General features: G+C 39.5%; 1 protein-coding gene across 3 annotated transcripts in view; it reads left to right on the top strand.

The window, feature by feature from the left end:
- UNC79 (unc-79 homolog, NALCN channel complex subunit) overlaps window positions 1–26,248 on the top strand; it is a 224,348-nt gene that overhangs the window by 127,343 nt on the left and 70,757 nt on the right. Inside the window, exons 24-32 of one of the 3 annotated variants that reach the window (XM_045561653.1) lie at window positions 2,090–2,271; window positions 4,456–4,657; window positions 5,286–5,465; window positions 6,929–6,994; window positions 14,539–14,825; window positions 16,969–17,151; window positions 17,722–17,884; window positions 20,424–20,573; window positions 21,152–22,369. In XM_045561653.1, the coding sequence (XP_045417609.1) occupies window positions 2,090–2,271; window positions 4,456–4,657; window positions 5,286–5,465; window positions 6,929–6,994; window positions 14,539–14,825; window positions 16,969–17,151; window positions 17,722–17,884; window positions 20,424–20,573; window positions 21,152–22,369 (2,631 nt within the window). The remainder of the gene's footprint in view (window positions 1–2,089; window positions 2,272–4,455; window positions 4,658–5,285; window positions 5,466–6,928; window positions 6,995–14,538; window positions 14,826–16,968; window positions 17,152–17,721; window positions 17,885–20,423; window positions 20,574–21,151; window positions 22,370–26,248) is intronic. The other 2 variants (XM_045561661.1, XM_045561670.1) reach the window with 2 other exon arrangements.

Raw genomic sequence — 26,248 nt, 5'->3', positions numbered from 1 at the left:
AAATAGATCAGAGTAAAATTTTCTAGCAAAAATCTACATGGGATAGCAACATTTTATAGGTATTTATATACAAATAAAGCAGATAAATATTTAACTGTGCTCTTTCATTCAAATTTGAGGATTAGATTGTTGCCAGATTAATCTTCTGAATTACAACTCTGATTTATGTTACTTTTCTACTCAAAAAATTTTCATGGGTTTTCAGTGCCTGGAGGCTGAAGTTCATATTCTATAAACTGACATTCAAAGCTTCCCGCAGGCTACCTGCAGGTGTTGGCAGCCTCACTTCCTGCTCTCCGTTCCACGCATACCGTTGCTGTTTTCCCACCGCTTCCTACTCCCCGTGACCCACGCGTCGGCCGTGCTGTGCTCTCCGTCTTTCATCCTCCTCCCTTCAAGGCCCTACTCAAAGGCCACCTCCATCCAGTCTACCTTCAACGCCACCGTTGAGTTCCACCTTCTATGTCCCCTCGGTGGAAAGTGGTTTCTTTATCTCCTGACCTCCCATAGCATCTTATTTGTACCTCATTAGAGGCATTTCTAGCTTTTTGTATTACATTTCAGTTATAGTTGTACCTATCTTATCTCTTTCAGTCAACTTGACTTTGAAGTCAAATTATGAATGATTCATCTTTCCATTTCCTTCCATCTCCCCCCAAGTGCCTAAGATAGCTTTTTAGTTTATATACATATGCTTAATATGTATTTTTAAAATAAGTGAATCAGTGAATTTGTTGAATAAATGCTATATGTACTAGGCACTATGGCAGCAATAGAAAGAAGTATAGGCTGGGCGTGGTGGGTCACACCTGTAATCCTAACACTCTGGGAGGCTGAGGCAGGAGGATCGCTGGAGGTCAGGAGTTCGAGACCAGCCTGAGCAAGAGTGAGACCCCGTCTCTACTAAAAATAGAAAAAATTAGCCGGCCAACTCAAAACAGAAACAAAAAATTAACCAGGTGTGGTGGCGCATGCCTGTAGTCCCAGCTACTCGGAAGGCTGAGGCAGGAGGATCGCTTGAGCCCAGGAGTTTGAGGTTGCTGTGAGCTAGGCTGATGCCATGGTGGCACTGTAGCCTGGGCAACAGAGTGAGACTCTGTTTCAAAAAAAAAAAGAGCAGATTGCTTGCTGCTCTCAAGAGGCCCCAATTTAATTGATGAGACCAAATATAAACAGGTAAGAGGCTAACACACTATGAAAGGCATAAATATATTTTAAGGCCACAAAAGAAGATATGTCATATAGCTACATATAAGCACACACTTAAATTAACAGTGTGTAAATGAGTAACATTTCACAGTGTGTAAATGAGTGATGGAAAGGTCACTCCACGAGGTCAGAGTGGACCCTATAGAATAGGTAGAATTTCAGCTGTAGATCCTTCAAGGATGAGAGAAAGCAATCAGCAAAAATGAGTAGAAAGAATATTCTAGGCTGCCGGAACAACTTAAGCAAAGTACTGAAACGTCTTAATTTGCATCATACTACATTGCTTTACTAGCTTTTACAACTCTCCATAAAGCTATGCTTTCAGAGTAGCTGGAATAGTTTAACATAGATTTGCAGAATAATTAGAAATCTGTTAAGTAAGGGTATATTTATAATATGAAAGAAATACGTGGCTTCTGTAGCCCCAGGAGGTGCCTGTTTGATCTGTCATTTTGCATCATGATCTACTCTGCCCAGAATCTAGAGCCAGGCCTCGTGGGCACCTCCCACCTCTCTGCAGTCAGCAGAGCTTCAGCAGAGTGGCCACAGAAATTAGCAGAGAGGCATTTCAAATAGTTTGCAGTGTAGCTGACAGTTAAACAAAGAGAAAGATCATTCAAAAAATATAAAAGACAACCTAGAGCTAAATCAAGGCTGTCTGGCAAAAAAGGATTGTCCTGAGAAGGAACGGTCTCTCTGGTGCACAGATGAAATGGAACACTCAAGAAGCTGGCGTTGGAATCTCCTTTTGGTATTTAAAATAAATCAAGTGGGGGACCCAGAGTTAACTTTTTCTCTGTGAGTTCAGTTCTCAGACTGTGTGTGTATGTGTGTGTGTGTATACATAGTAATATTTTGTCCTCTGTATTTTACATTGCAGTGGAAAAAGTGGCTGTCATTTGTAGATTTCTGGATATTCACTCAGTGACCAAAAACCACCTACTGAAGTACTCCCTGGCGCATGCCTTCTGCTGCTTTCTGACAGCTGTGGAGGATGTCAACCCAGCAGTGGCTACCAGGGCTGGTCTCCTGCTTGATACCATAAAGAGGCCAGCATTGCAGGTGATGTGTGATGTGTGTTATCTGCTCTGCAGATGGTCTGAATCAGCACTACTAGATCATTGAGTTATTTGTCACATATCTTAGTCTGTTTGGTCTGCTGTAACAAAATATCATAAACAGTGTAGCTTATGAACAGTAGAAATTTGTGTGCCACAGTTCTGGAGTCTGGGAAGTCCAAGATCAAGTCACCAACACATTCAGTGTCTGGTGACGGCCCGTTTTCTGGATTGTAGATGGTGACTTTTGCTGTGTCTGGGACCTCTTTTATAAGGGCAATAATCCCATTCAATAGGGCTCTGCCCACGTGGCCTGATCATCTTTCAAAGTCCCACCTCCTAATACTATCACAGTCGTGATTAAATATCACCATATGAATTTTTTGGGGTGGAGGCACAAACATTCAGAACATAGCATCACATAAACACATATTATAATGATGATGATGATGGAAATTTTTAAGTTGGAATAAACATATAGGAACCACATCTTACTAAAAGAGCTCTTGTTTTTATTTGTTGATACTTATTTTTTTAAGTCTTTGTCCGTATGCTGAAATCACTTTTGGATAGATGTAACTATTGTGTAACTTGTGTATGTACAGGGGAAGATTTTTAAACTAGGCTGATTTATCTTCTACCATTTAGCTGGCTCCTGGGCTGGAAGGCCTGCTGTTAGTGGTGAGATGCTAAGAGAAATCAGATGAATTATAATATCAATCAAAGTAAAACATGAGAAGGGAAATATGCTACCAAAAGGAAACATCACAAATTAAAGCCAAAGAGACACGGAATATGAGACCTAGAGAGAGCTGTCTATTTATCTCGCTTGGCATCTTATTTTCAGTCTCCCATCCAAGCACTAACCGGGCCCGACCATGCTTGAGATTGGGCGTGTTCAGGGTGGTATGGGCTACAGATTGTACCTCATTTTGTAGCTGAGAAACCAAGTGTCAGAGAGAGAACGTGACCTATCAAAGGGCACACAGCGAATTAGTGAGAGAACCAAGACTAGAACCTCCCAAATTCTGCTCTACTTTTCCCATATTGACACCTGATTTATTATTTTGTTGTTATTTTAGTAAACTAAAAATAATAGCAAGAGCTCACATTTGCCAAACAGGTACTGTGTTGTCAGGACAGTGTATTAAAAGTGTCCCATTAATGCATCATCTCACTTAATCCTCAAATAACCTTTTGTGTGTGGCCATTTCACAGATAGAGAAGCTGAGGGTTAGAAAGGTTAAGTTACTTTTTCAAAGTTACATAGCTAGTGAGCAGCATAGGAAACTCAAGACTGACTCATAATAAAGTCTATGTGCTTAACTGTGTGTGTGTGTGTGCACTGCCTCCCAATCCAGTGTAAGAGTTCTTCCTGCATTTTAAGACCACAAAGCAAGGGCAAATTGTGCAGGATCTGAAAAATCACAGGGTTATGCTGCCTGTGGCACATCCTCCCTCGTAAAATTCCCAGTTCTCTTCTAGATAGTCCTTCTCTCTTGGTGTTACGAGGTAGTTCTATGTCCTCCTACCCCTGCTTAGAGCCTGGAACACAGGACACACTCATTCAATGACAGTTGAATGAATGAATGGGATGGTTGGATGAATTACAATCTTTAAATTTCATTCAGTTAAAAAGAGGGGGAATGGTCAACTCATATACTAGAGAAATGGATGCTGAATCCATGCCAACTTTGATTTTTAACATTCTATATTTCACTCACATTCCAAGAAGACCCGGTGACTACTTTCTTTTAGAATCACAAAATATAGGATTGAATGGGAATTAGAAATTCCACGATCTTTTGGTATATTCTAAAATGTCTGAAAGTCTCTGAAAGTCTGTTCCTCAATGAAAACTACAGACACTGAAAAAAGATACGTTGATTTGAGGGTATTTGGATTAAGTGGTTATGATTTAATGCATTAGAAAGTCAATAACGTACATTTAATTCAGATTTCTCAATCAAAATTCAAGAGATATTCTACAATTTGGAGAAGCTCCTCTTCTATGTGTTTCTTTCCTACCCGAATTTCCAATAAAAAAAAGATTTCAGTTGGGACATTCTACATTGTAAGTGTGGATTGAGGAGATTGTTTTACTTTATCAACTTAGCCTAGTATTAAATATATTGGCTTTGAAGTAACTTATGTTTATATCTTACTGTTTTTTCCTCCTCTTTCCCAGGGTCTGTGTCTTTGTCTTGACTTCCAGTTTGACACTGTGGTTAAGGACCGACCCACAATTTTGAGCAAGCTATTGCTCTTGCACTTTCTTAAGCAGGATATTCCTGCTTTGAGCTGGGAGTTCTTTGTCAATAGATTTGAGACGCTTTCTTTGGAAGCTCAGCTGCATTTGGATTGTAACAAAGAATTTCCTTTTCCTACAAGTGAGTAAAACAAAGAACTTGCTCTAAAGTTGCAGTTTCTATTGTGCTTGCCTAAATAAACCAAAGATACTTGGCATGTAGTTTAATTTCTCATATGAAGGATGCCTTGACTTCATGTGCTCAATTCATCAAACGTTTATTGAATATTTACTATAGTAATGCATAGATTTAAGTATATTCTGATGTTCCAAAATCGGAATTCTTCTCATTTCCTTGAGGATCTATGATAAGCATTTGTGACTGTGTGTTCCCTAAATACTATTCAATCATTATGTTTATAACATTCATGAGCAATTTTATGAAATATATTTGCACCTTGCAAACTCACTCTTGCATGCTTATTAATCCATTACCTACAGCCCTAAAGCGAGGGGGAAAAGACTTTCTCACGCAACTACTCAGTTAACAAAATTAGATAATTTAATCTTATGGTCTCAACAGAAAAATAATTGGTGATAGTCATGACAGGCAATAGTCATGATTTTTAAATATAACACTCATCATAGAGGGAGATATGCATCCATGAAAGATGTATTTTAATATTGAAACACGGATGGATTGTTTCAAACTAGCTGTATTACACAGCCAGTAAAGGAAAATGATAACCCCTTTAATTCCTTTTGCAAAGCCATCACTGCTGTGAGGACCAATGTTGCTAACCTCAGCGACGCAGCCTTGTGGAAGATCAAGAGGGCTCGCTTTGCAAGAAACCGCCAGAAGAGTGTGCGCTCCCTGAGGGACAGTGTGAAAGGGCCAGTGGAATCCAAGAGGGCGCTCTCCCTCCCTGAGACCCTGACCTCCAAAATTCGTTGAGTATCTTCTTCCATCCTTCCATTAAGTCTGTTTAATGTCTTTCATAGGTTGACTTGTCTTGTTGAATGTTCACAGAGAGTAGCATATTTAGCATACTGAACTTGTTCAACAAGTTTGGCTTTCAGATTCCCTAGAGAATCACCCCAGGGGTGTAAACCACCCCGGGGAATAAAAGCTCCTTGGGTAGCTTTTTCTAGTTTGCAGGCACAGCAGAGCCCTGATCCAGCAGTAGACTGTTTTGAAATGGAGAAGGCAGCAAATCCATTGAGGCATGGCATGAAACTTAAAAGAAGCATTTGCTCCTAAGCCCTAGAACCTGCAGGTTTGCATCACCAGCCTTATAACCTAAGAGTTTCTGAGTTAAGACTTAGACAACAAGACCCATGGCAGCTAAGGAGATAGAGTTGAAATTTGGAATGCATTTTCTATTCATGCTTGCTAGAAGCAGCCACACAAGCCCCCAGGTTGCTTTTGAAAAAGAAAAATCAGGCTGAGAAGTTGAATTTCTGCCCAACTTCACTGGATAATTTACAAATAAAAACAAGCTTCATGGCCAATTAAAAAAAAAGACCATATGTATTTGTTTTATAAAGGTCTTTATATTGCACTTTTGCAGAGAATAAAAGTTTCCTTAAATTACCACATGAGTAGATAAACTCTAATGATTAGCAATGGCTGATTAATAATTAAAAATTCATAACTAAATCACCATATTAGTGGAGTATATTTAAATATATTACTAACTTGTAAAATTTACTAAATGATTTAATCTTTACATAACTGCTATGAAGTCAATAAAATAACACCCTAAAACGTATTTTGTCCTGTCAGAAGCTGAATGGTTTGCTTTTCCATTGGCATCTATTAGAATACAGCCTTATATAACATAACCATTTTTAATCATATATATGATTTGATTTTATTTATTACATTTTCCTCTATTTTATGACAAGCTATGGAAATAATGGTATTTTGAACGTTGGAAGAGTCAAGGAAAGCCCTTCAAGTAATCAATAACCCCGTTTTTCAGGGAGCAAAGATAATCTCAGGTGATCATTTAAGAATGACCTACAGTAGTGCCAGGTACCAGGTAAAACTGTTTCAGATCCTAGAAACCTATACCTAGATTAAATAAATTACACTTTTTAATGAGTATCCCAGCTCTTTTATAGCCTAACTGATCAGTTTGGGATATAAAGTTTATTTGTTGTTATTTCTTATTAATTGATGCACATTACAATTTTGAAGATTAAGAATTGAAGTAACATTGAAAGATGGTCTTAAGATTCAAATACGACCACGAAGCTTTTGTTACATAAACAACTTTTATGTGATGTTAATTACAAATAGGAAAACTAAACTTATCCCTAGTATCCAATGCAGTTAGCACTGAGAATATTTTCTAGGCTCAAGTTGTCTGTAATGCTTATTTAAATAGAGTTGTTGTTGATTTTTAAGCTATGAGGTTGACCAGGCATGAGCAGTCTGCTCCAGCTCTCGGTGGGACACCTGAACAGACGCCAGGTGGGTACTTCTGACATTGAAGGGCTGTGGGCAAGTGTGTATCACAGGTGGACAAGGTAAAGAATGAGGTGTCTCTAACTGGACCAGAGTGAGATACTTAGGATCTGTAAGCTCAAAAGAGTCTTACCCCAGATGCTTGAGCCCCCAACGTGGCAATTCTTTCCATCTTAATATTAGCACATGACTTTTGATCCCATTAACTTTTGGTCCAGTAAGAAGCATCATAGTACCTGAGTATGCATCTTTCCCCAGAGAGCCAATATAACTAGAACTGTACATAGTACTTATATTTGTATGTGTATTTACACATAGAAATATTATGTTCATCTATATCTGCTATAGGAAAAACATACATTTCATTTACATTTTAAAAGGTTATACATTTGAACCACCATCATCTACTCATCCCTTTAGCCATTCCTGATTTTTTGCAACTCTACGTGCATTTCTGTTTCTCAGAGAAAGGAAGATTTCCGTTGTTTGGAGGCCCATAGGGTCATATTCAGCATGACACAGTGTAACTATCAAGTGATGTTCCACGATATATTACAAATTAGCATGAAGTATCCTAAGGGTTGAAGGGACATTGGGAAGGCAATTACAGCCTGACTGTTATCCACACAAACGGTGCCGTGACTCACTGGGAAGATCGTGCAGGTTCTGAACACCTGCTTTTTTGTCAAAAACAAACTTGGTGCCTACTACCTATGTATCATGCTATAGAACATTTAGTCTTTCATCTAAGACTGGTTTTAAGATAAACTTTTCAGAATGGTACTACACACTCTCAAAAGGAAAAAAGTAAGAAGACTTTCAAGATCCTGTGTGTTACATGTTATAAAAAGGATACTCGAAAGAGAGAGTGAGGAGTGGGAGGGAAGAAGAGAGAGCCCCAAAGATCATGAATGCAGATGGCAGATGGTGGCCAAGGTGTATTTTCTACTTTAGATTTGATGAGATAAAAGGAATAGCAAACATTTGGCAGAGTCCCTCTACCTTGTCCTACACATCACTTGTGTCTCTACTGGGCTGTGATTTTTTTAAAAAGAATAAAAATAAGAACTTCTGATCCTGAACTTCATTAGAAATGTGAAATCCATCCCGTTCCCCTTCAATTAGTCCTTTTTGAGATTGTTCTTATGCAATTTCATAAATTATCTTTGTTTTACTCCAGCTTGTCTTTTTGTCTTAAGGCTTAACTGAAAAGCTAGCCTTTAATTATTATTTTCCGTTTTAATGATCCAATCAAGAAGTCCCCTCACATCTCTGTGGGAAAACATGTACATATGTTTGTTGCAGTAAAAAAAAGAACCCTTCAGGCATCTAATTATTCCACCAAAAGTGACCAGATGAAAAGGGGGCAGATAACAGCATTATTCAAATTAAATATGAAGCTAACACTTCTGGAAAGACAATTTACACGATACCACCATTGCTTAGATTTGAAAACAGCTGGCGCAGCTTATAGGGCAATTTCAAACTACTATAGTGTTCCATTTTTGCATTGTTATTTATTGGACACTGAATACTTGGAAGCAAAGTCATGCCAGAACAGTCATAAGATTGTGCAGAATGGTTTAAGCTATTAACTAAGTGGAAATTGAAGAACTTGTTACTTAATGAACATACTTTTGTTTGGCCCAAGAAATGAGCTCTTCTGTGCAGGCCTCTTATTGATTAGGCCTGAAACAAAGCAGATGCCCATTACTCATGCAACAAGACTTAATTTTAGTTGCTCTTTAGGCTGAACTTTTTGGCATTGGCTTTACAATTTATGACTCTCTGATCTTGGTCTTTACATAGTACTCACAGCAAATAGAATAGGAAATTCTATTTTCTATAGCACGTGTCCTCTGCAAGGCTTGTAGAGTGCTGCATTCCTCTGTGACTTTTATGAGTCAAATCAAAGGCCTTTGTGAATATAAATAAAATTCATAGAATGTTATCACTAAACATCATACATATGTTAACATTCTCATTTTACAGAAGTAACTGAGATTCAAGGAACACATGTCACAAGCTTATTGGTGACAGATCCGGGTCTCAAGCCCAGTGGTCCCGAGCTCTGTTACAGCCATGGAAATGCTAAGAGGAGCTCAGCACTTTCATTGCATCCCAACTGATGAAATATACAATTTCTTAAAATGCTAATCTGAAATTTAAATAATTAGATAGAGGCATATTTTCAGTGATGCTGTAAGAACCAGGAATTTTTTGTCTTCAGGCATTTAGAATACCTGTTGAAGATTAATTGAAGATAATGCAGCAGTTATGTTAAGTTATATCATCTCAATACTGAACAAATGGTATCAACCGCATAGGAACACAGCATGCTTAATGATATCTTGTTCCTCATCCCTTGGATGAATAACTAAACGATAGTAGATATATAATAATAATAATACTTCATATGTGTTTAATATCTCTTTAGCTATAGAGAGTGTTTTTGTGAAAATCATCTAATTTTGATGTTAAAACAACTCTGGATGTATGCAAAGTATTTTTTTTTCACTTTACATATGCACTGGAAAATTGATGTATGGAGGGTTTAAGTAATTCTGCTTAAGTGACTTGTTTAAAGTCACATATGATTAACTAGTTAGAGACAGAACTGATGCATGCATCCAGGAGACTTGCTTTTTTCCAACTACAGTTATCTCTTGATGTGCTAGTCTTAGGGTATTTTTGCCTGTGGGACATGAGGACACTAGTCTGGTTATAGAGTTGACCTGGGCATTCAGGCCTACTACAGTGTGGCTTAAAGCCATGAGTGTCTAGACCAGAAAACCTTCCCAGTTAGGACCCCAGATTGGTCCGGGTGGATTACCCTAATCCCTCATGGAACTTGCAGACTCAAGTTCTACTTCAGCCTGCAGAAAAACCTGGAGGTCTCTTGGCCTGCATTTATATATCCACAGAGAAGGTGCCCCATGCTATTTAGCATTGGTAAGCTCTCTTGTATCTACCCTTCCTGCCTCCTCCTTAGTGTCCCAGCCTAGAATTCCAAATAACTTTTCTTTGGGCTCTCTCTTCCTTTCTACAGATGGCTTACAATTCGCTTCCTCACTAACTTGCAAAATGCCTATTAATCATTAAAATATAATAAATCAAGGAGTACAGTTGTTTTTATAGGAATGCTCTTGTCTGAAGTTATATTTGGGGAAATGACAGTTTTTATTCAGCAAACATGTATTGCACACCTGCTGTACTAGGAACTGTGCAAAGATGCATCTGAAATTTTTATATTCTTAATCTGCCTGTGGTCAAGTAAGGGAGATAAAGCATGAATGTCAGTGAACTCTCATCTTGAGTGAAAGTGACAGTACATAGGATGGTTAATGTCGAGTGCAAGGGGAAGAGCTTTCCACCAGCTGGAGGCATCAGGGAAGGTCTCCTGGGCAGGTGGCTTTTCAGCCAGGCCTTGATTGGCGGGTAGGATGTAAACACATGATGACAGGATGTGGGACAGGAAGGGGCAAAGCAGGGATGGAGAACATATGAGGATATGAAGTTAGTCACTGCCCAGCTTTCCAGCCCTCCTGCGCCTGTGTGCACGCACAGCAGAATTGCTGTGAGCAAGCTTCAGATTGAGGAGAGGAGCTAGGGAGGTCAGTGAGGCGGTACAGTGAGAACCACCAAGGGAATGCAGCCTCATTTATAGTGCTTGGTCATTGGCTTCTCTGGACAAAACGCAGAATAAGCTTGGGGAAGGGATCCTTTCTTCCCCTACCTGATTGTCACTTGTTGGTTTTGGTTTGACAGAGGGGTCAGTGAGCCAGTTCACACAGAGAAATGTTCCTGTTTCTCTGCTGTTTTGGGAACTTCATCAATTCTTCTCTGACATAGAATATAAGACCTGAAATATTTATTTGAATTTAGTGCACTTAGACTTTTATGAATAAAAAAGCACTTACTATATGTGAAATACTGCCCCATATTGTGTGAGAGATATAAAAATGGAGAAGATATAGTACTTGCCTTCAAGGAGTCTACATTCTTATCTGGGAAATAAGGCAAATGAATGCATAACAAGTTCTGCCTTTTGTAATAGTTATTTGCCACATGAGAGTTAGGAAATGCTAAAGGAATTTTTCCTCCATGCTTCCCTTTCTCCCTCCCACCTTCCCTCCCTTCTTGTCTTTGAAAATTCACAGAATTTAGGGATCACATCCAATTGCTGAGAGGAGGGTGGGCATATGTAATAAGAATGGCTTTGGGGGACCAGACCCATAGCATGAAATAGGGGTGGGGTGTGGGGGACCACCTTGCAGGGTTGAATGAGCAAAGGCTCAAAGATGGGGAGTGTTGGCTGCATTCTGAGATCCACGAGTAGCCCAGCTTTTATTCTGGGTGGAATAATAGGAGATAAGTCTGGAAAAGCAGATCCTGATCCTGCCTGGTTTCAAATCATCTGAATAAATAACACTTTGGAGTTTCAATCAGTTGTGCAGCCCTGTGGACATACTGTGATGGACTCAGTCCACATTAAAGTTATGGTAGGAATAATTCTGCCTCCACAATTATAAAGATGCTTACATTTTTCTTTATAGAAATAATAAAATCAGACCTCTTACCATGCTAAATGTCTATGGTTAAGACAGATATAGGAATTTCATAGACTAGAATTCAAAACTGTGTTTTAAGTGTCATACCTCAGAGAAAATATTATAAGCATTTAGTTTTAAAATGGAAATTTCATACCTTTTATAGATAACTAAAACATTAATATTGTCTTTATCAATAAAGAACATTTCAGCTTGTCTATAGGCTCATTTTTCTTAGGGAGTTGATTAAGGCAATTTGTCTTTATGAAGAGTGTACCAGTCACAATCTTATTCTATTTTAAAGAGAGACCGTAAACAAAGTGCAGAGTTGCAAAGCCCACAACTGGAGAAGTAAATTATTGGAATGAAAATAGATTTTTTTTTCATTTTATGCAAAAGTTCCATTAACTAGTTCTTTTCCCGGTACATTAAATGGTTAGTTAAAGATCACTTATTACTGGCTCTTCAGAGAAAGCAAAAGTAAGAGCAGCCAACTTAAAGCCAAAACACTGAAGATCAGTGAAGATGAATCTACAGTGAGACGAGGGCAGTATGAAATGATACCTGACAGTCATCAGGAAAATATGATTTGATGGGAAAACTTAAGGTTACACATTTTTAAAAAACACCCCCAATTGCAGTGGAAAGCAGAGTTTTGATGTATTTAAGCTGAAGTCTGATGGTCTGTTTTCTAGACTTGAAATTGAGATGGAAGGAAATGGGGGTGGTGTCCTAGTTGGGCCTTGTCAGGAGCTCCCTTTCCTCTGTGTTGAGGTTATAAGTTCTCGAGGCTATAAAACAAAGGTGCAACTTCCTCTCGAGCACTCCCAGTTCCATTTTTTAACTTTGGGACTTTGAAGTTGAACCAGTCTGGACACAGAGGTGGCTGAGCAGGACTGAGTGATACATACTCTCTTAAACCTTGCACCCCTCAGCTAAAAGGAATTGAGGAATGAAGCTATATTGTAACAGCCATTACTTGCTGCTGCAATAACATTGGACCCTGCGGGGAACTTATATTCCCACACTTGTCACATTTTTGGCCCAGACTTGTCCAAAGCAATAATGTCCTTTAGTTGTAAAATAATACTCTGGAGGAAAAAAAAAACTAGGAGCAAATATTTTTCAATGCTGAAAAGATAGTTCTCTAAAGTGTTTCCATTTTGTTTTACAAGGATTCACATAGGTATTGCTTTTGGGCAAATCCTATATTACAAACATTTAGTTTAACTATAATGTACAGTGATGCTTCACACTTCCAGCCTCTAGTTGAAATAGGGTGTTCCACAAAATTGATTTTTTTCTGATGCATGCCTAATAATGATATTAACAATTTATTGATTACTTCCTGCACATGAAGCACTGTAATAAATCCATAGGTTTTATTTGAATAATTTTTGATAAAAATTCTCTAAAGTACACTGCACATATTCATTCCTTCATGGGCAGACTATGAGATAGAAAATGTTAATGTCCTAGAATCATACTGAAATGTCAGATGGTTTCCTCTTTATTAGAGGCTCTTAGACTAAGTTGGTTCTGCCACCTCGTGACTTATTGTCAACTATCCCTCTTTAGTACATCACTTTTGAACAGACCAACATTCTTTTGATTGGGGAAACTAGACAACCAAGCTTGTTACCTTATGTACAGGTCTAAACTAGTAAATTCTGAATTTGCCCTTCATGCTACTGTCCCAGAGAAAAAAATGTTTGCGCTTGAGACAGCTAATTTCTGCAGTCTCCAGAAACATTTCTTATAGCTTGCTCCTCTTGGCTGTATCCTGGAAGATTGGGAGATTTTTCCAAATAAACTGATGAGTTAATGGGTATAAATTACTACCTAGCTCTTTGCTGCATCCCTTATACCATAATGATAATGGATGTAACCAAGGCTTGGTTTGTAATGGGTTGTAACCAAAGCTTGTCATCATTTAGTAGAACTTTTCCTTGCAGGATGAGAGATGAGAATGCCAGTGTGCTGATCTAACCTGCCAGCTAAAAAACTCTGTTTTCAATTTAGAAATTCTAATGTTACTCGTCAAAAGAAGGACGAGAATGCAAGAATATTTTGGATACTTCCCAAAACATCATTGTAGAAGAGCAAATATCACTCTTCCTTCCCAAAAGTCCTAAACCAAACCTGATCAGAAGGGACAGAAGAGCGAAGGGAGACAGGTTATCATTTCTGACTTCAGAAAAAAAAAACAGAGAAAGTCAATGTCAGGGAGCTGTTCAGATACAATTATTTATTAGGTTAATAGGAAGCCAAGGGCTAAGGTATTTCTTCTTTCCATGTGAACTTTCAGCTCACCTTCATGTGTTTTTCTGTTTTTAAAAGTTCATGCTTCTCTCTTTCTGTCTGTGTCTCCCCCCATCCCTTGTATGTTTCTCATTACATAAAGCAGGGCTTATAATTTGCTATTTATAATTTCGACTATTTCATTCAAAGAGTACACATTGCTAATATCTCAGGATTTGGAAAAGAAAACTTTTTTTGCACCAGCTGATTCATGAACGTAACTGAATTGAGGTAATAATTTAAACAAAAGAACTTAATGGATGGTTTTGTCCTCAGTGGATTTTAGACTATTATTTTTGTGGTTATTCTTACATGCTTATTTTACAAAGCTGGAAGGGAAACTTTTTCTCTGTCACTGAGGGTAAAACTTTGCCAAGATCTTAAAAGTTTTGCTAAATGCAAAGTTCATTTAAGTATTTGCCTTTTTTGAGGATAATATTGCTTTATAGTGCTCTATTTTTATTTCCATCTCCCAATCCTTCCAAATTACTCGGGTTGATGGACACAATATCTTCCACCCCTGGACTAATTCTTTGCTTAGTAGGCCATATTGTGTCTTTAAGTTTCTTGTCTGGAACAGAACCTTTAAATATTTGGTAGAAACAGAAAGAATGGGGCTTTATCAATATCTAAGTAAGACTTTTGTGTCAACTCACTTGTGGGGGAGCCATCCTCTGACAGTCTTTCTTGTACCGACAGGACAACAATCTCCTGAGAACGACAACACCATCAAGGACCTGCTCCCGGAAGATGCTGGGATCGACCACCAGACAGTTCACCAGCTGATTACAGTGCTCATGAAGTTCATGGCCAAGGATGAGAGCAGCGCCGAGTCGGACATCAGCAGCGCGAAGGCCTTCAACACGGTCAAGCGGCACCTGTATGTCTTACTCGGCTATGACCAACAGGAAGGTTGCTTCATGATTGCGCCTCAAAAAATGCGCCTGTCAACTTGCTTTAATGCATTTATTGCAGGAATTGCCCAAGTAAGTGTAATAGCAGCTTTCAGAAGTCACACCATTAAGCTTTTAGTAGAGGCAAGGCATTAAATTCCGTTTAGCCAACATGGGTTGAGTGCAAAGGTTTGCATGAATTACTTGATATCAGGCCGGGGTCTCTGGGGGGAATATGAAGACAGGTAGGGATCAGTAGCCTAAGTACCTTGAAGATTACTAGTGTGGGAGGTTTTTTCCTTCTGTAAAATATACATAACATAAAACTTACCATTTTAACTATTTTTAAGTGTACAGGTCAGTGGCATTAATTACATTTACGTTGTTACACAGTAGTCACTGCTATCCATCCCCAAACTTTCCCATCATCCTAAACTGAAACTCTGTACCCATGAAACAGTAAGGGAGTATAGGATTTTTTGTTTGTGTGGTTTTTCAAATCCTTTCCATTTTTGGCTTTAAGTGGAGAGAGTTGAGTTAATCATATAGATTACTTTGTGCCCCACTGTCATCATTGGCTTTTCCGTTTGTCTGCTTCTAACTGCCATTTCGTGTGCCCTGGTGTACAGCCACCATACTTTGCTTACGTGCTCGCTGGTGATGGGTACTCATGTTGCTCTCAACTCCTCACTGCCCGAATAGTCCAGCAATAGGCATCCTAGTACGTGTACCTTATCCCTTTGAGATACAGATACAGGAGAATAATTGCTGGACCGTGGGGTACATGTAGGCCTAATTTTACCAGTGCTCCAAATCTCACTCTCCAGTCTGCGAAGGTGTAAGATGTGGGGCTAGAGAAACAGATACGAATTTCAGCCTTGCTGCGGTTATTAGCTGTTGTGGCTTAGGCATCCTCTGCTTTCTTGCTCATTGGTAACATAAACTTTTGTTGAGAGATTGGAGGCAACATGTTGCAAAGCACCGTAATCAATGCCTGCTTCATGGTAGGAACTCAATAGATGGTAGCTGTTATTATCAGTTAACTCAAATAGATTGTAATATAATTAACACAGATAAGCAAAGTGAGAACAATATGCATGTAGTCATCTCTTGCTGAGGCTGATCACTGGGTGGATAGATTACCACTGACTCTCAGCTATCTGATGAAGAGAGGATGTGCCATTTCAGATATAAAGCCCTCCCTCCCTCCTTCCCTTCTCCTTCTCTCAATCCACATTACACATGATTACTTTAGAAATATAAGCTAAAAATAAAAAAATTTTATATGGAGTTTCTATAGCTCCAGAAAACCTACAGAAATAACTTACTAACATTCTGTTATATATTGCTGCCTCCAAATTTTCATATCTACATACACATATAATCACATACATACATACTCACATATGTACATGTGAATATACACACATTTTTTATAATAATAGGATCATATTATACATAGTGATATATCTGTAACCTTTTTAAACTTAAAATTTATTATGAAGTTCATGTCATACAAATAAGTTTTATCATATCCTGTTTAAGGGCTGCATAAGTATTCTGTTGCTGTACAAACAATATTTTATTAAACTAATCCTATATTGTTGAATATGGTAGTTGTTTTCAGTTTAGGGTGACTATAAGAAAAGCCATGCTTAAATTCTTTGCACATGCATTTTGGAACACTTATCTGATTATTTCCTTGGGATATATTTAATTGCTGTATTGGAGCGTATGTGTTTTTTCTTACTTCTGAACACATACTGCTAAATTGCTCTCCTGAAAGATTGTACTGAGTTCACTCTTGCCAGTGGCGTCCAAAAATGCCCATTTCCCCACATGGTTACCAATACTAGGTTTTCTTCATTGACTCTTAATTCTATTAAACTCGATTACATTTTAATAGATAATTTAATAGCTATAGAAACATTAATTTAATAGATAATAGATACAATTTAATAGATAAAATTTTATTTCTAATAGATAATGAAATAGATAAATATACAATTAGATAATTAAGTAGATTAAAACTATGTGTCACTTACATGTTTTTAAAATTTCCTGTGAGGTCGGACTTTCCCACCTTCATGTATACTACCCATGGCTATGAATATTTTGTGAGATGTCTGTTAAATATTTTGCCCATGTTTTTGTTGGGATGGTTCAAATTTTTCCTTTTACCTTCTGAATATTCTTCGTAGTTTTCCTTCAGCTATTAATATTTTTTCTATTTCAGGTTATGGACTATAACATTAACTTGGGAAAACACCTTCTTCCCTTGGTGGTTCAGGTGCTCAAATACTGTTCTTGTCCTCAACTGCGGCATTATTTCCAACAGCCACCTCGTTGTTCCCTTTGGTCCCTAAAGCCTCACATCCGGCAGATGTGGCTGAAGGCCTTGCTTGTCATCCTTTATAAGGTGAGCTGTGGGAGTCACTTCTGTTTTGGGTGGAATGGTTCTCTTAGAGAGTATGGCATTAGTAGAACACCCAAATCCTAATTTGAGAATTTTGTAGGATAAATATTTGACCTTCAGAAGGAGAATCATGATGTGCAATTAGTGTGGAGAAGCAAAGAGCTACTGGGATGAAAATAGAAATGGGAGGCGCTGTCAACATATGCTCTAACAGTGTTTAAAACAAAAAATGATGAATGGTAGGACATTGGTCAACAACGGCTATTTATGTGCAGAATCCCAAACAAATCAGAAAACAAAGAAGATATTTGAAATTGTATTCATCCACCAATGTTTATGCCAGATACTTTTCTTGAAAGGAATTGTAACTATGAACTGGCATGCGTTTGGTGCAAGAGGAAAGGAATATGGTCCCTTGTAAAAATAAGGCCATGATCAGAATCTGGTTTACTTTTCTGTATATTTCTTATTATCCCTAAGAGATATTGAGAAGACTATCTGGCAAGATCAAGTGGAAAAACTTACCCTTTAAAATAACTATTTATATTTTCCCCCTTCCATTTTATTGAGCAGTATCCGTACCAAGACTGTGAAATCAGCAAGATCCTGCTGCATCTGATTCACATAACGGTCAATACCCTCAATGCGCAGTATCATAGCTGCAAGCCCCATGCCACGGCAGGACCTTTGTACAGTGACAACAGTAACATAAGCAGATACAGTGAAAAAGAAAAAGGTACTTTCCATATCTGAATTCTATCCCAAACTTAGTTTGAATATCTAATACATTTCTGGACAATGTGTTTCTTAGGAGATAGAGGAGTGCCCCCAGATAACATTCTGGAGTTAAAAAAAAAATCACTTACTACTTTGTTAATTTTCCAACCTTCCCACGAATGTTGCTGCTTTAACATTTTAATTGAGCATTCAAGAGAAGTAATTGATATGCTTCTAAGCTTATATCCTAAGAAATAATGTTTTATAAAATATTCTCTGCTGTTTGATTGAGGAGCCTTTGTAAGTGAGCCTTTTCTTATATGTTGGAAACATCTTGCTCTTGGCTTGTAAAGTAAATCTTGGCTGGTACTCAGTGGAGCCATCGTTCATTCATAGGTCTCTAGTTTGGCAGTCAACTTTATGCTCAAAGAATTTGAATGGAGTCTAAATTAGCTGAAGTGCTTTCTCCTAGCCTTTTAATTCAATATGAAGTCATTCAAGGAAAGGGAAATGAAACATTTTTTGTTGTATAGGTTTAAGTGATCTCTAATATCAACACTTTTTCTATTGATAGCTTTTCCTCAAAGGGGGCAGTAGAATGAAACTTTAGATGGACTAAAATTACAGCCCAGATGTTTTTAGGTGAGAGATCAGGAACCAAGGTGTGTATCTTTAGTACATGTCACTAGTGACTAGACTTGTAAAGGTGATGCCATGTGATCTAATCCTGGAAGACTGCCAAGGATCCAAAGACCCTTTGTGGTGCTAGTACAGTCTGATTTGCCAGGACTGCTCTAGAACTATCTTAGTAGGATAAACTGTAGCCACTGTTTGTTTATTGCTGAAAGGTCCAAGAATCTAGATTGGCTACAAACAAAACTCTGAGAACTAGTTTCTTTAAGTTCTGGTACCATTCAGATCCTGCCTGAAGAATATTTTGGCTACCACTTTAGGTCTTAGTCTCTGGGAAATTGAGTAGATTCCCTTCATCTATGGATGTTCTCAATGTGGGTTTAGTATTTGGGTCAATCCCAGATGGACCTTTCTGGATGGGAGGCGCCATCTTGTGGTTGCTCAATCTAGATAGTTGAGGACATTTTGAGAATTATTTCAAAGTTACCTAATGGAAGTCGTATAGCTATTTGCACAACAAACTACATTTTCAAAGGATTTTTTTTTTTAAAAAAGGAAATAGAGAAGACAGATCATTGTGTTATATATCCCCAGAAACATGGGAATTTGATGGGCTTTCTTGTCTTTGTGGAAGTTCACTGGGTTGTTTTTCTTTTTAATCGTTAATGTTTATTTTGTATTTGATTAAAAGGATCAGTATGGTTATTTCATCTAAAATTTACTGCTTCAAGTTTCATTTACTTGTAGAATCTTCTGCATTACGACAGAATGGGTCCTTAAAACTTAATGCATATACTGCCCTTATAATCAAGAAATCTTGAATAATCATAATCACATCTGAGCCTCATTTTGTCATATAGGTAGACATAAATACAGACCAAATATTACGATTTCCGTGATATTCAACTCAAATAGTAGGTTAACTCCATTTATTGGTATCACATGCATTTTAGTAGCCTTTTCTTTTGCCACCTTGTACATGGCTTTGGCCTTTCCAAAGGGTGAAAGAAGAAAATATAAGTGAACTTTGTGGGTTGCAACATAGCAACTGTTTCCTCATTAATGCGTTTTTGGGTTTATCTTTGATTGACAAGTGGCCAAATGGGGATAGAAGAGAGGACATAAAAACTGGCTCAGTAGGCACTCCAAGTGAACGATTTGTTTACGGAGCTTTAGGAATATAAGTGTCAAGGGTTCTTACTGGGATTCATGAGATCTATGACAATTACACGTGGTGAACTCCTCCGAGAACAGTCTGACTTTAATAGGAGGAAATGTTATTTTCTGTTTTCTTTTTCCTTTGTTTACTCTTTCAGTCCATAATCATTTGTGGAGCTTTTGAGATGACAAGTGGCTTTTCTAAGCTTTTTCTGTGTGTTGTGTGTCTCATTACCAAATGTAGAGTACAGTATTTTGCATTCACACAGTATAAGGTGCATGTACTGTTAGGCTGTGTCTATGCCAGTCTCCAGATCTCAGGAAGGCAGATAGTTTTTGGAAAGGGCCAGAGCCGCTCATTTTGTTTAATTCCCTTTTGCCAAATTAGCCTGAAAAGCTGTGCAAAGCAGGCAAGTTCAAGCAGTGTCACAGACTACAAAAGTAGCTGACATATGTGTGTCATCTGGTTTTAAGTGCACTGGAATGGTTTTCCCAAGAAAGGCTCTATTGGAATCCTGAGATACTTCTCTTAAAAATGCTGCCAATTGTCACATGGAAAATGATGGGCAATCTTGTAACAGGTTGCTCTGTTCAATGCATGGATAATTTGATGCCCGGATGAAATACCAACCCATGGCTAGACTTGGGCTGGTGCACAAACCACCCCAGACCTTGTTCCGTAATGCTTTCATTGAAATGCTTGTGTAGACACAGCCTAAGAGAGAATAACCTCTTAAGTGTAATTTTGACTTTCTCTCCCCAATTAGAAGAAGATAGTGTTTTTGATGAATCTGATATTCATGATACACCTACTGGACCCTGCAATAAAGAGTCTCAAACTTTTTTTGCAAGATTGAAAAGAATAGGCGGCAGCAAAATGGTGAAATATCAGCCGGTTGAGATGAATGTTCAGAGAAGTATGAATTTTTTCTCTTAGTAATTTTATGCAGAAATGTTGTACTCTACCGTTTGTTTGGGGTGAAATCTTAATTTTATTATGTTACTACACATTTTAATACCGTTGATTTTTATATATATGTATGCACAAACAGTATATATATACACATTTATATATATACGTGAACTGACAGATACATCATTAACGTCATAATTGTCTTCGAGGGCCATTGCTTGATTTGATTTGTTGCCAAATGTTTGCTTCTCTTCCACACGATTTGAATACAGTTTCTTAGATATGCCTCAGCCAAAAAATGATCCCCTCTCCTGTGCACAAATAAATAGAGCTGAGGAATTTTCCCAAAGCCTGATTTTGGAAATCAGATCTTAAACTTCCATATTGGGTTCTTTCAGTCCAAAGTTTTCCAGCTTTTGAAATTAGAATGAGCCTTACAAAAACTTGGCCAGAAAGTTCTTTTTCCCTTCTGGTGGAGCTGGGATTGTGGTTATGATTTATGCCAATTGTATGCCCAAGTATGAGGGGAAAAATGGTGAAATCGCCAAGTAAAATAGTACTAGCTTTTTCTGTTTTAATCAGGTGAAATAGAACTGGCTGAATATAGAGAAACGGGTGCATTACAAGACAGCCTTCTGCACTGTGTGAGAGAAGAAAGCATTCAGAAAAAAAAGCTGCGCTCTTTTAAACAAAAATCTCTTGATATAGGGAATGCAGACTCCCTCTTGTTTACATTAGACGAGCATCGTAGGAAGTCTTGCATAGACCGGTGTGACGTAGAGAAGCCTCCTGCCCAAGCTGCTTATATCACACAAAGGCAAAATGACCCCGGACGCTCTAGACAGAATTCTGCTACGAGGCCTGAGACTCTCGAGATCCCTGAGAACCCGGCCGTGGAGGGTTTTCAAGACGCTCGAAGGCCGGTCATACCAGAAGTTAGGTTAAACTGCATGGAGACGTTCGAGGTGAAAATTGACTCTCCCGTAAAGCCTGCTCCTAAGGAGGATTTAGATCTGATAGATCTGTCCTCAGATTCAACATCTGGGCCTGAAAAACACTCCATACTCTCCACATCTGACAGCGACTCTCTTGTATTTGAGCCTCTTCCACCTCTCAGAATCGTAGAGAGTGACGAAGAGGAGGAGATGATGAACCAAGGCAATGGTGGCACCTCTGGTAAAACTGCTGCCTCCTCGCCCTCCGTTCCCAGCCAGCCCCCCGTCCTCAGCCTGAGCGCAACTCCGCTTGTGCAAGTCAGTGTGGAGGATTGTTCCAAAGACTTTTCTACCAAGGACTCAGGAAATAACCGGTCGGCCGGTGACAATGACTCCGCTCTCATAGTCCTGGAAGACCCTGCAGACTCCGAGGAGCTATCCAAGCCGGGGGAGCTGCCCGAGTTCTCCTGCGGCAGCCCGCTAACCCTGAAACAGAAACGAGACCTCCTTCAGAAGTCGTCTGCTCTGCCCGAGATGTCGCTGGATAACCCTGACACCAGCACCGAGGAGGAGAAGCCCGATGGGCCGATGCCAAGTTCAGGGGCAAAAACTGTCCTCCTCAAAGTTCCCGAAGATGCGGAGAATCCAGCAGAAAGTGAGAAGCCCGATACGAGTGCCGAATCCGATACGGAACAGAATCCTGAAAGGAAGGTGGAGGAGGACGGAGCCGAGGAATCAGAATTTAAGATTCAGATTGTTCCCAGGCAGAGGAAACAGAGAAAGATTGCTGTCAGTGCTATCCAGAGGGAGTACCTCGACATTTCCTTCAACATTCTAGACAAGTTGGGAGAACAGAAAGACCCAGGTAAGCTCATCTCTCTTCTATCTCTTAGCCTCACCTTCAAGTTTGTGCATCTTACTTGGTAGGGTATTGGCACGGAATATGCATCGAACTCAAAATCTTATAATGTCAGGGTGTGACATTATAATCGCTTCTCAATCACTCTGAATCCTTCCTGCTCCCTGGACTGTGTTGGATTCAGATGTGGTCCTACTGGCTCCATTAATGTTTCTGTATTTGTTGTTTCTAAACTTTACAGTCAATTCTTGATCACCCTTGGCAATATGAGGCAATGGTTAATTCACATCAGGATATTCCAAATATCATCTTAGCCTTCCTCAAACAGCAAAATGCATTAACTTGAATTCTTTGCTTTCTCTTTTTTCCTGCTTTATTTTAGTGAGTTATAGTCCAAAGAAAGAACAAATGTGAAGGCCTAAAACAAAGCAGAGAGTGCTTGGAATGATTAAGAATTGACTGTAGAATCACTTAGGGTCTACAGCTGATTGTAGATACTCACCAAATATCAGAAACCAAAAAATACCAGTTACGCCCTAGACCCTAATCCAGGGACACCACCTGATGATGAAGTTTTCAGAGCACGTGGATTTCCTGCCACAAGTGCTATTTCTTGTGTTTCCTTAGAGGCGCTGTTTCTAAGCAAGATAACTTGAGAGAAGTGGCAAGCTGCTGGTATATAGCGCATCCTAAAACGCAGTCTTCTGTGATGTTACTACAATGCGGATCAGAGCGCCTCTTCATTTCTTAGTTCAGATATTTAAAAAAAATTAATGTGACTCTTCGGAAAAAAATGTAATTGTCCAGGGACGATTATTTTAGAGTATGGAACACTGAGAACTGGCGAAGACCTGAGAAACCTCCTGCTTAGCCCCTCACTTCACACAAGAGGATACTGAGGCTTAGCGGAGTGACACACCTTGCCCCAGGTCACACGGCTGGGCAGAAGCAGTGCCTGAGTCTAGTCCTGCTTTTCTCTGCTATTCCACACAAAAGCCACTTCTAAGAGAATGCACTCGGCTCTTTTATTTGCCCCAGGCATTTCCAGAGGTTTCTAGCTGTTCTCTAGCTCACAGGACAAAGCTGTGTACCTCAAAGATATTCTGTAAAAAAATCTGTTGAATGAACGTTAGTGTATTTGGAAAGGGTCATGCTCCAGCCAGGCGGGGGGGAAAAGGGAAAAGATACTGTTAATAACGAGAGTTTAAGAAGTTAAGAAGACTTTTAGGGAAACTGGGACACCTTTCTATTGTTTGGAGCCAGGAAACTTGCTGCATATGGATGGACAACAGCGTTGGCCTAGAAACTATAGCGGTCTTTAGGGTGGGTAGATAAGACACCGTATCAGAACTACAGACTGGGTATATGTGACCTTAGGTTGCACATAGGTTGTAGTGTGTATGTTTGTGTGTACACGTGTGTTGCCTTCTTTATTCGTCCTTAAGTCAGGCTACCGGGGAGGAAATTGGTTTTGTATTCATACATTTGTTACCAGAACAAGAGAAAAATATCTGACATTATGATAATACACCTTTTAAATATTTATGCTATGTATTATATTGTCATCATAATTTTGTATCTCTCTAGCGCCCTGTCTCCCACAGACACACTAATTTCTCCTGAAACCTTCGCCTGTGCTGTCAGAAAGTCATGGTCCTTCATGAGCAAAATCCCCTATGTGCCTTCTTTGTTCTGTTTCCTTTGCCTTCTCGGTCTGATGGAGCCCAGCTCTCCCCGAGGATGTTGTTTTCCCTGCAGTCCTTGTGCCTTTGGGCTTGGGTGGGGGCAGGCCTCCTCCTTGATGGCCATTGCCCCTGTCCCAGCGTTCCCTCCTGGTCTCTAACACTCCCCACTCTGAGTCTCCTGTCATCTGACCCCACCACCCACCCCACCTTCATCACTGCCTCGTTACTAACCCCTGACTCCTCATTTGTTGACAGACTTGACTCTGGGCTCTTCTTACTCCTTCCTACATTATTCCTGTCTTGATTCTTGTCGATTTCAATATTAGTGTGGTTGACTCTTCTGACACTCTGGCTTCTCCAGCGATTGCTTTTTTATCCTCCACCTTGGCTCAGCTGCTCATTCCCATGGTGCCATCAAAGACTTGATATTGCCAATAACTGTGACCCTTCCATGGTCTCAACTTCATGTCCCCCCATCTCTGATTACCATTTCTCTCTCTGGACGACACTGTATTGATCCTATTATCTTACCCGTCCCTCCCCTCCTTCATGTCTTCTCCCCTTGTTCAACTTGCATTCCTGGCTACCGGTGTAATCCCTCCCTGCCACTCCTCTCCGGCCTTTGCTGTTTTAGACTTGCAATGGCTGAACACAGCCCTTGTTAAATCACCTCCTTGTCTACCAGCACCTGCACCTGTCAGATGAATGTGAATGGATGAAAACACATAATGTTGACTGGACTCATTTTAAATTCATGGCCATGAAAGTCAGCTAGGTCCTTAAAGCTACCTGGCGATTATATCGTATTTTCTTGGTCCATTCACATTTCCATTCTCCTAAATGACTACTTCATAGCTACTTTTCTCCCTAAACTTTTAATAACTCTCCCAGCTGACACCACCAGAAGGAATTTCCACAGCCTCCTACCACTTCATCTGCCTACCTTCCAGCATCTGCACTTACACACCCAGCCTTCCTGTTCACCTGGGGCTACAGGTAACAGCCTGCGTTCCTGTCTATAGCCAACCTTTCCACAAGTGGACAAGATACCAAAAATTCTACCCTCTCTCTCCTTCCTTAGTTTTTTTTTTTTTTCCTAAAGGACCTTTGACTTGAGCGTACAAATATAATCTTATTTCTCCCTCTTAAAAAAAAAAGTTCTTGATCCCAATTCTCCCAACTATAATATCACCATATTTTATTCCTTCCAGTATAGCAAAACCTTTTGGAAGAGTTGTCTATACTGTCACTATCTCCAATTTTCTCTTAATCTATTCTTTCTAAAAATCATTCCTAAGCTGGGCGTGGTGGCACGTACCCGTAGTCCCAGCTACTTGGGAGGCTGAGGCAGGAGCATCACTTGAGCCCAGGAATGGGAGGCTGCAGTGAGCTACGATTGCACCTGTGAATCGTCACTGCACTCCAGCCTGGGCAACATAGCGAGACCCCATCTCTAAAAAATAAAAAATAAAAGAACATTTCTATGAAGGTTTTATTCTCACTACTTCACCAAAACTGCACTTGTCAAGGTCACCAGTGGCCTTTGCTGCTAAATCTGTCAGCTCTTGAGTCTCATCTTGTGACATATCTACAGTATCTGGCACAGTTGATTACTCCTACTGCACTTGGCTTCCAGGGTACCACACTCTCTTGGTCTCCCTCTTATTCAATGGTCACTCCTCTCAGACTCTTTTGTTGGTTCCTCCTTATCTCCCTAATGAGGGAGTGCCCTGGGTCTCTGTCCTCGATCCTTTCCTCTTCTTGATGGACACTTACTCTCTTGGTGGTCTCATCTGGTCTTACGGCTTTACGTATTGTCTGTTTCCTGAGACAGCTCTCAGTTACCTATTGCTGGAGTAATGCTGTGTAACAAAAATCTCAGCAGCATACATCAATAAGTATTTATTTAGTTCAAGAGTCTATGGGTCATCTGGGGATTGGCTACTTTGGGCTGGGTGGCCGGGCTCTGTTCCTCATGCCCACCGACCTCAGCGGCACTGTGAAGCCTGGGGACATTCTTCTCATGGTGATGGCAGACCGACAAGAGCCCAGTTGCACAAACATTTTTCAAGCCTTTGGTCATGTTATGCCTACAAACATCCTGTTAGCCAAAGTGAATCACATGGCTGGATCGAAGTCCAGAGGGGAAATTCATTCTGCCTCTTTGGTGGGAGGAACTTCAAAGTCACATGGTAAAAGG

The sequence above is a fragment of the Lemur catta genome, chromosome 1 (genome assembly GCF_020740605.2).
Source record: "Lemur catta isolate mLemCat1 chromosome 1, mLemCat1.pri, whole genome shotgun sequence".
NCBI lineage: Eukaryota > Metazoa > Chordata > Mammalia > Primates > Lemuridae > Lemur > Lemur catta.
The sequence above is the reverse complement of the archived record's forward strand: the minus strand, read 5'-3'. Positions and strand labels throughout refer to the sequence as shown.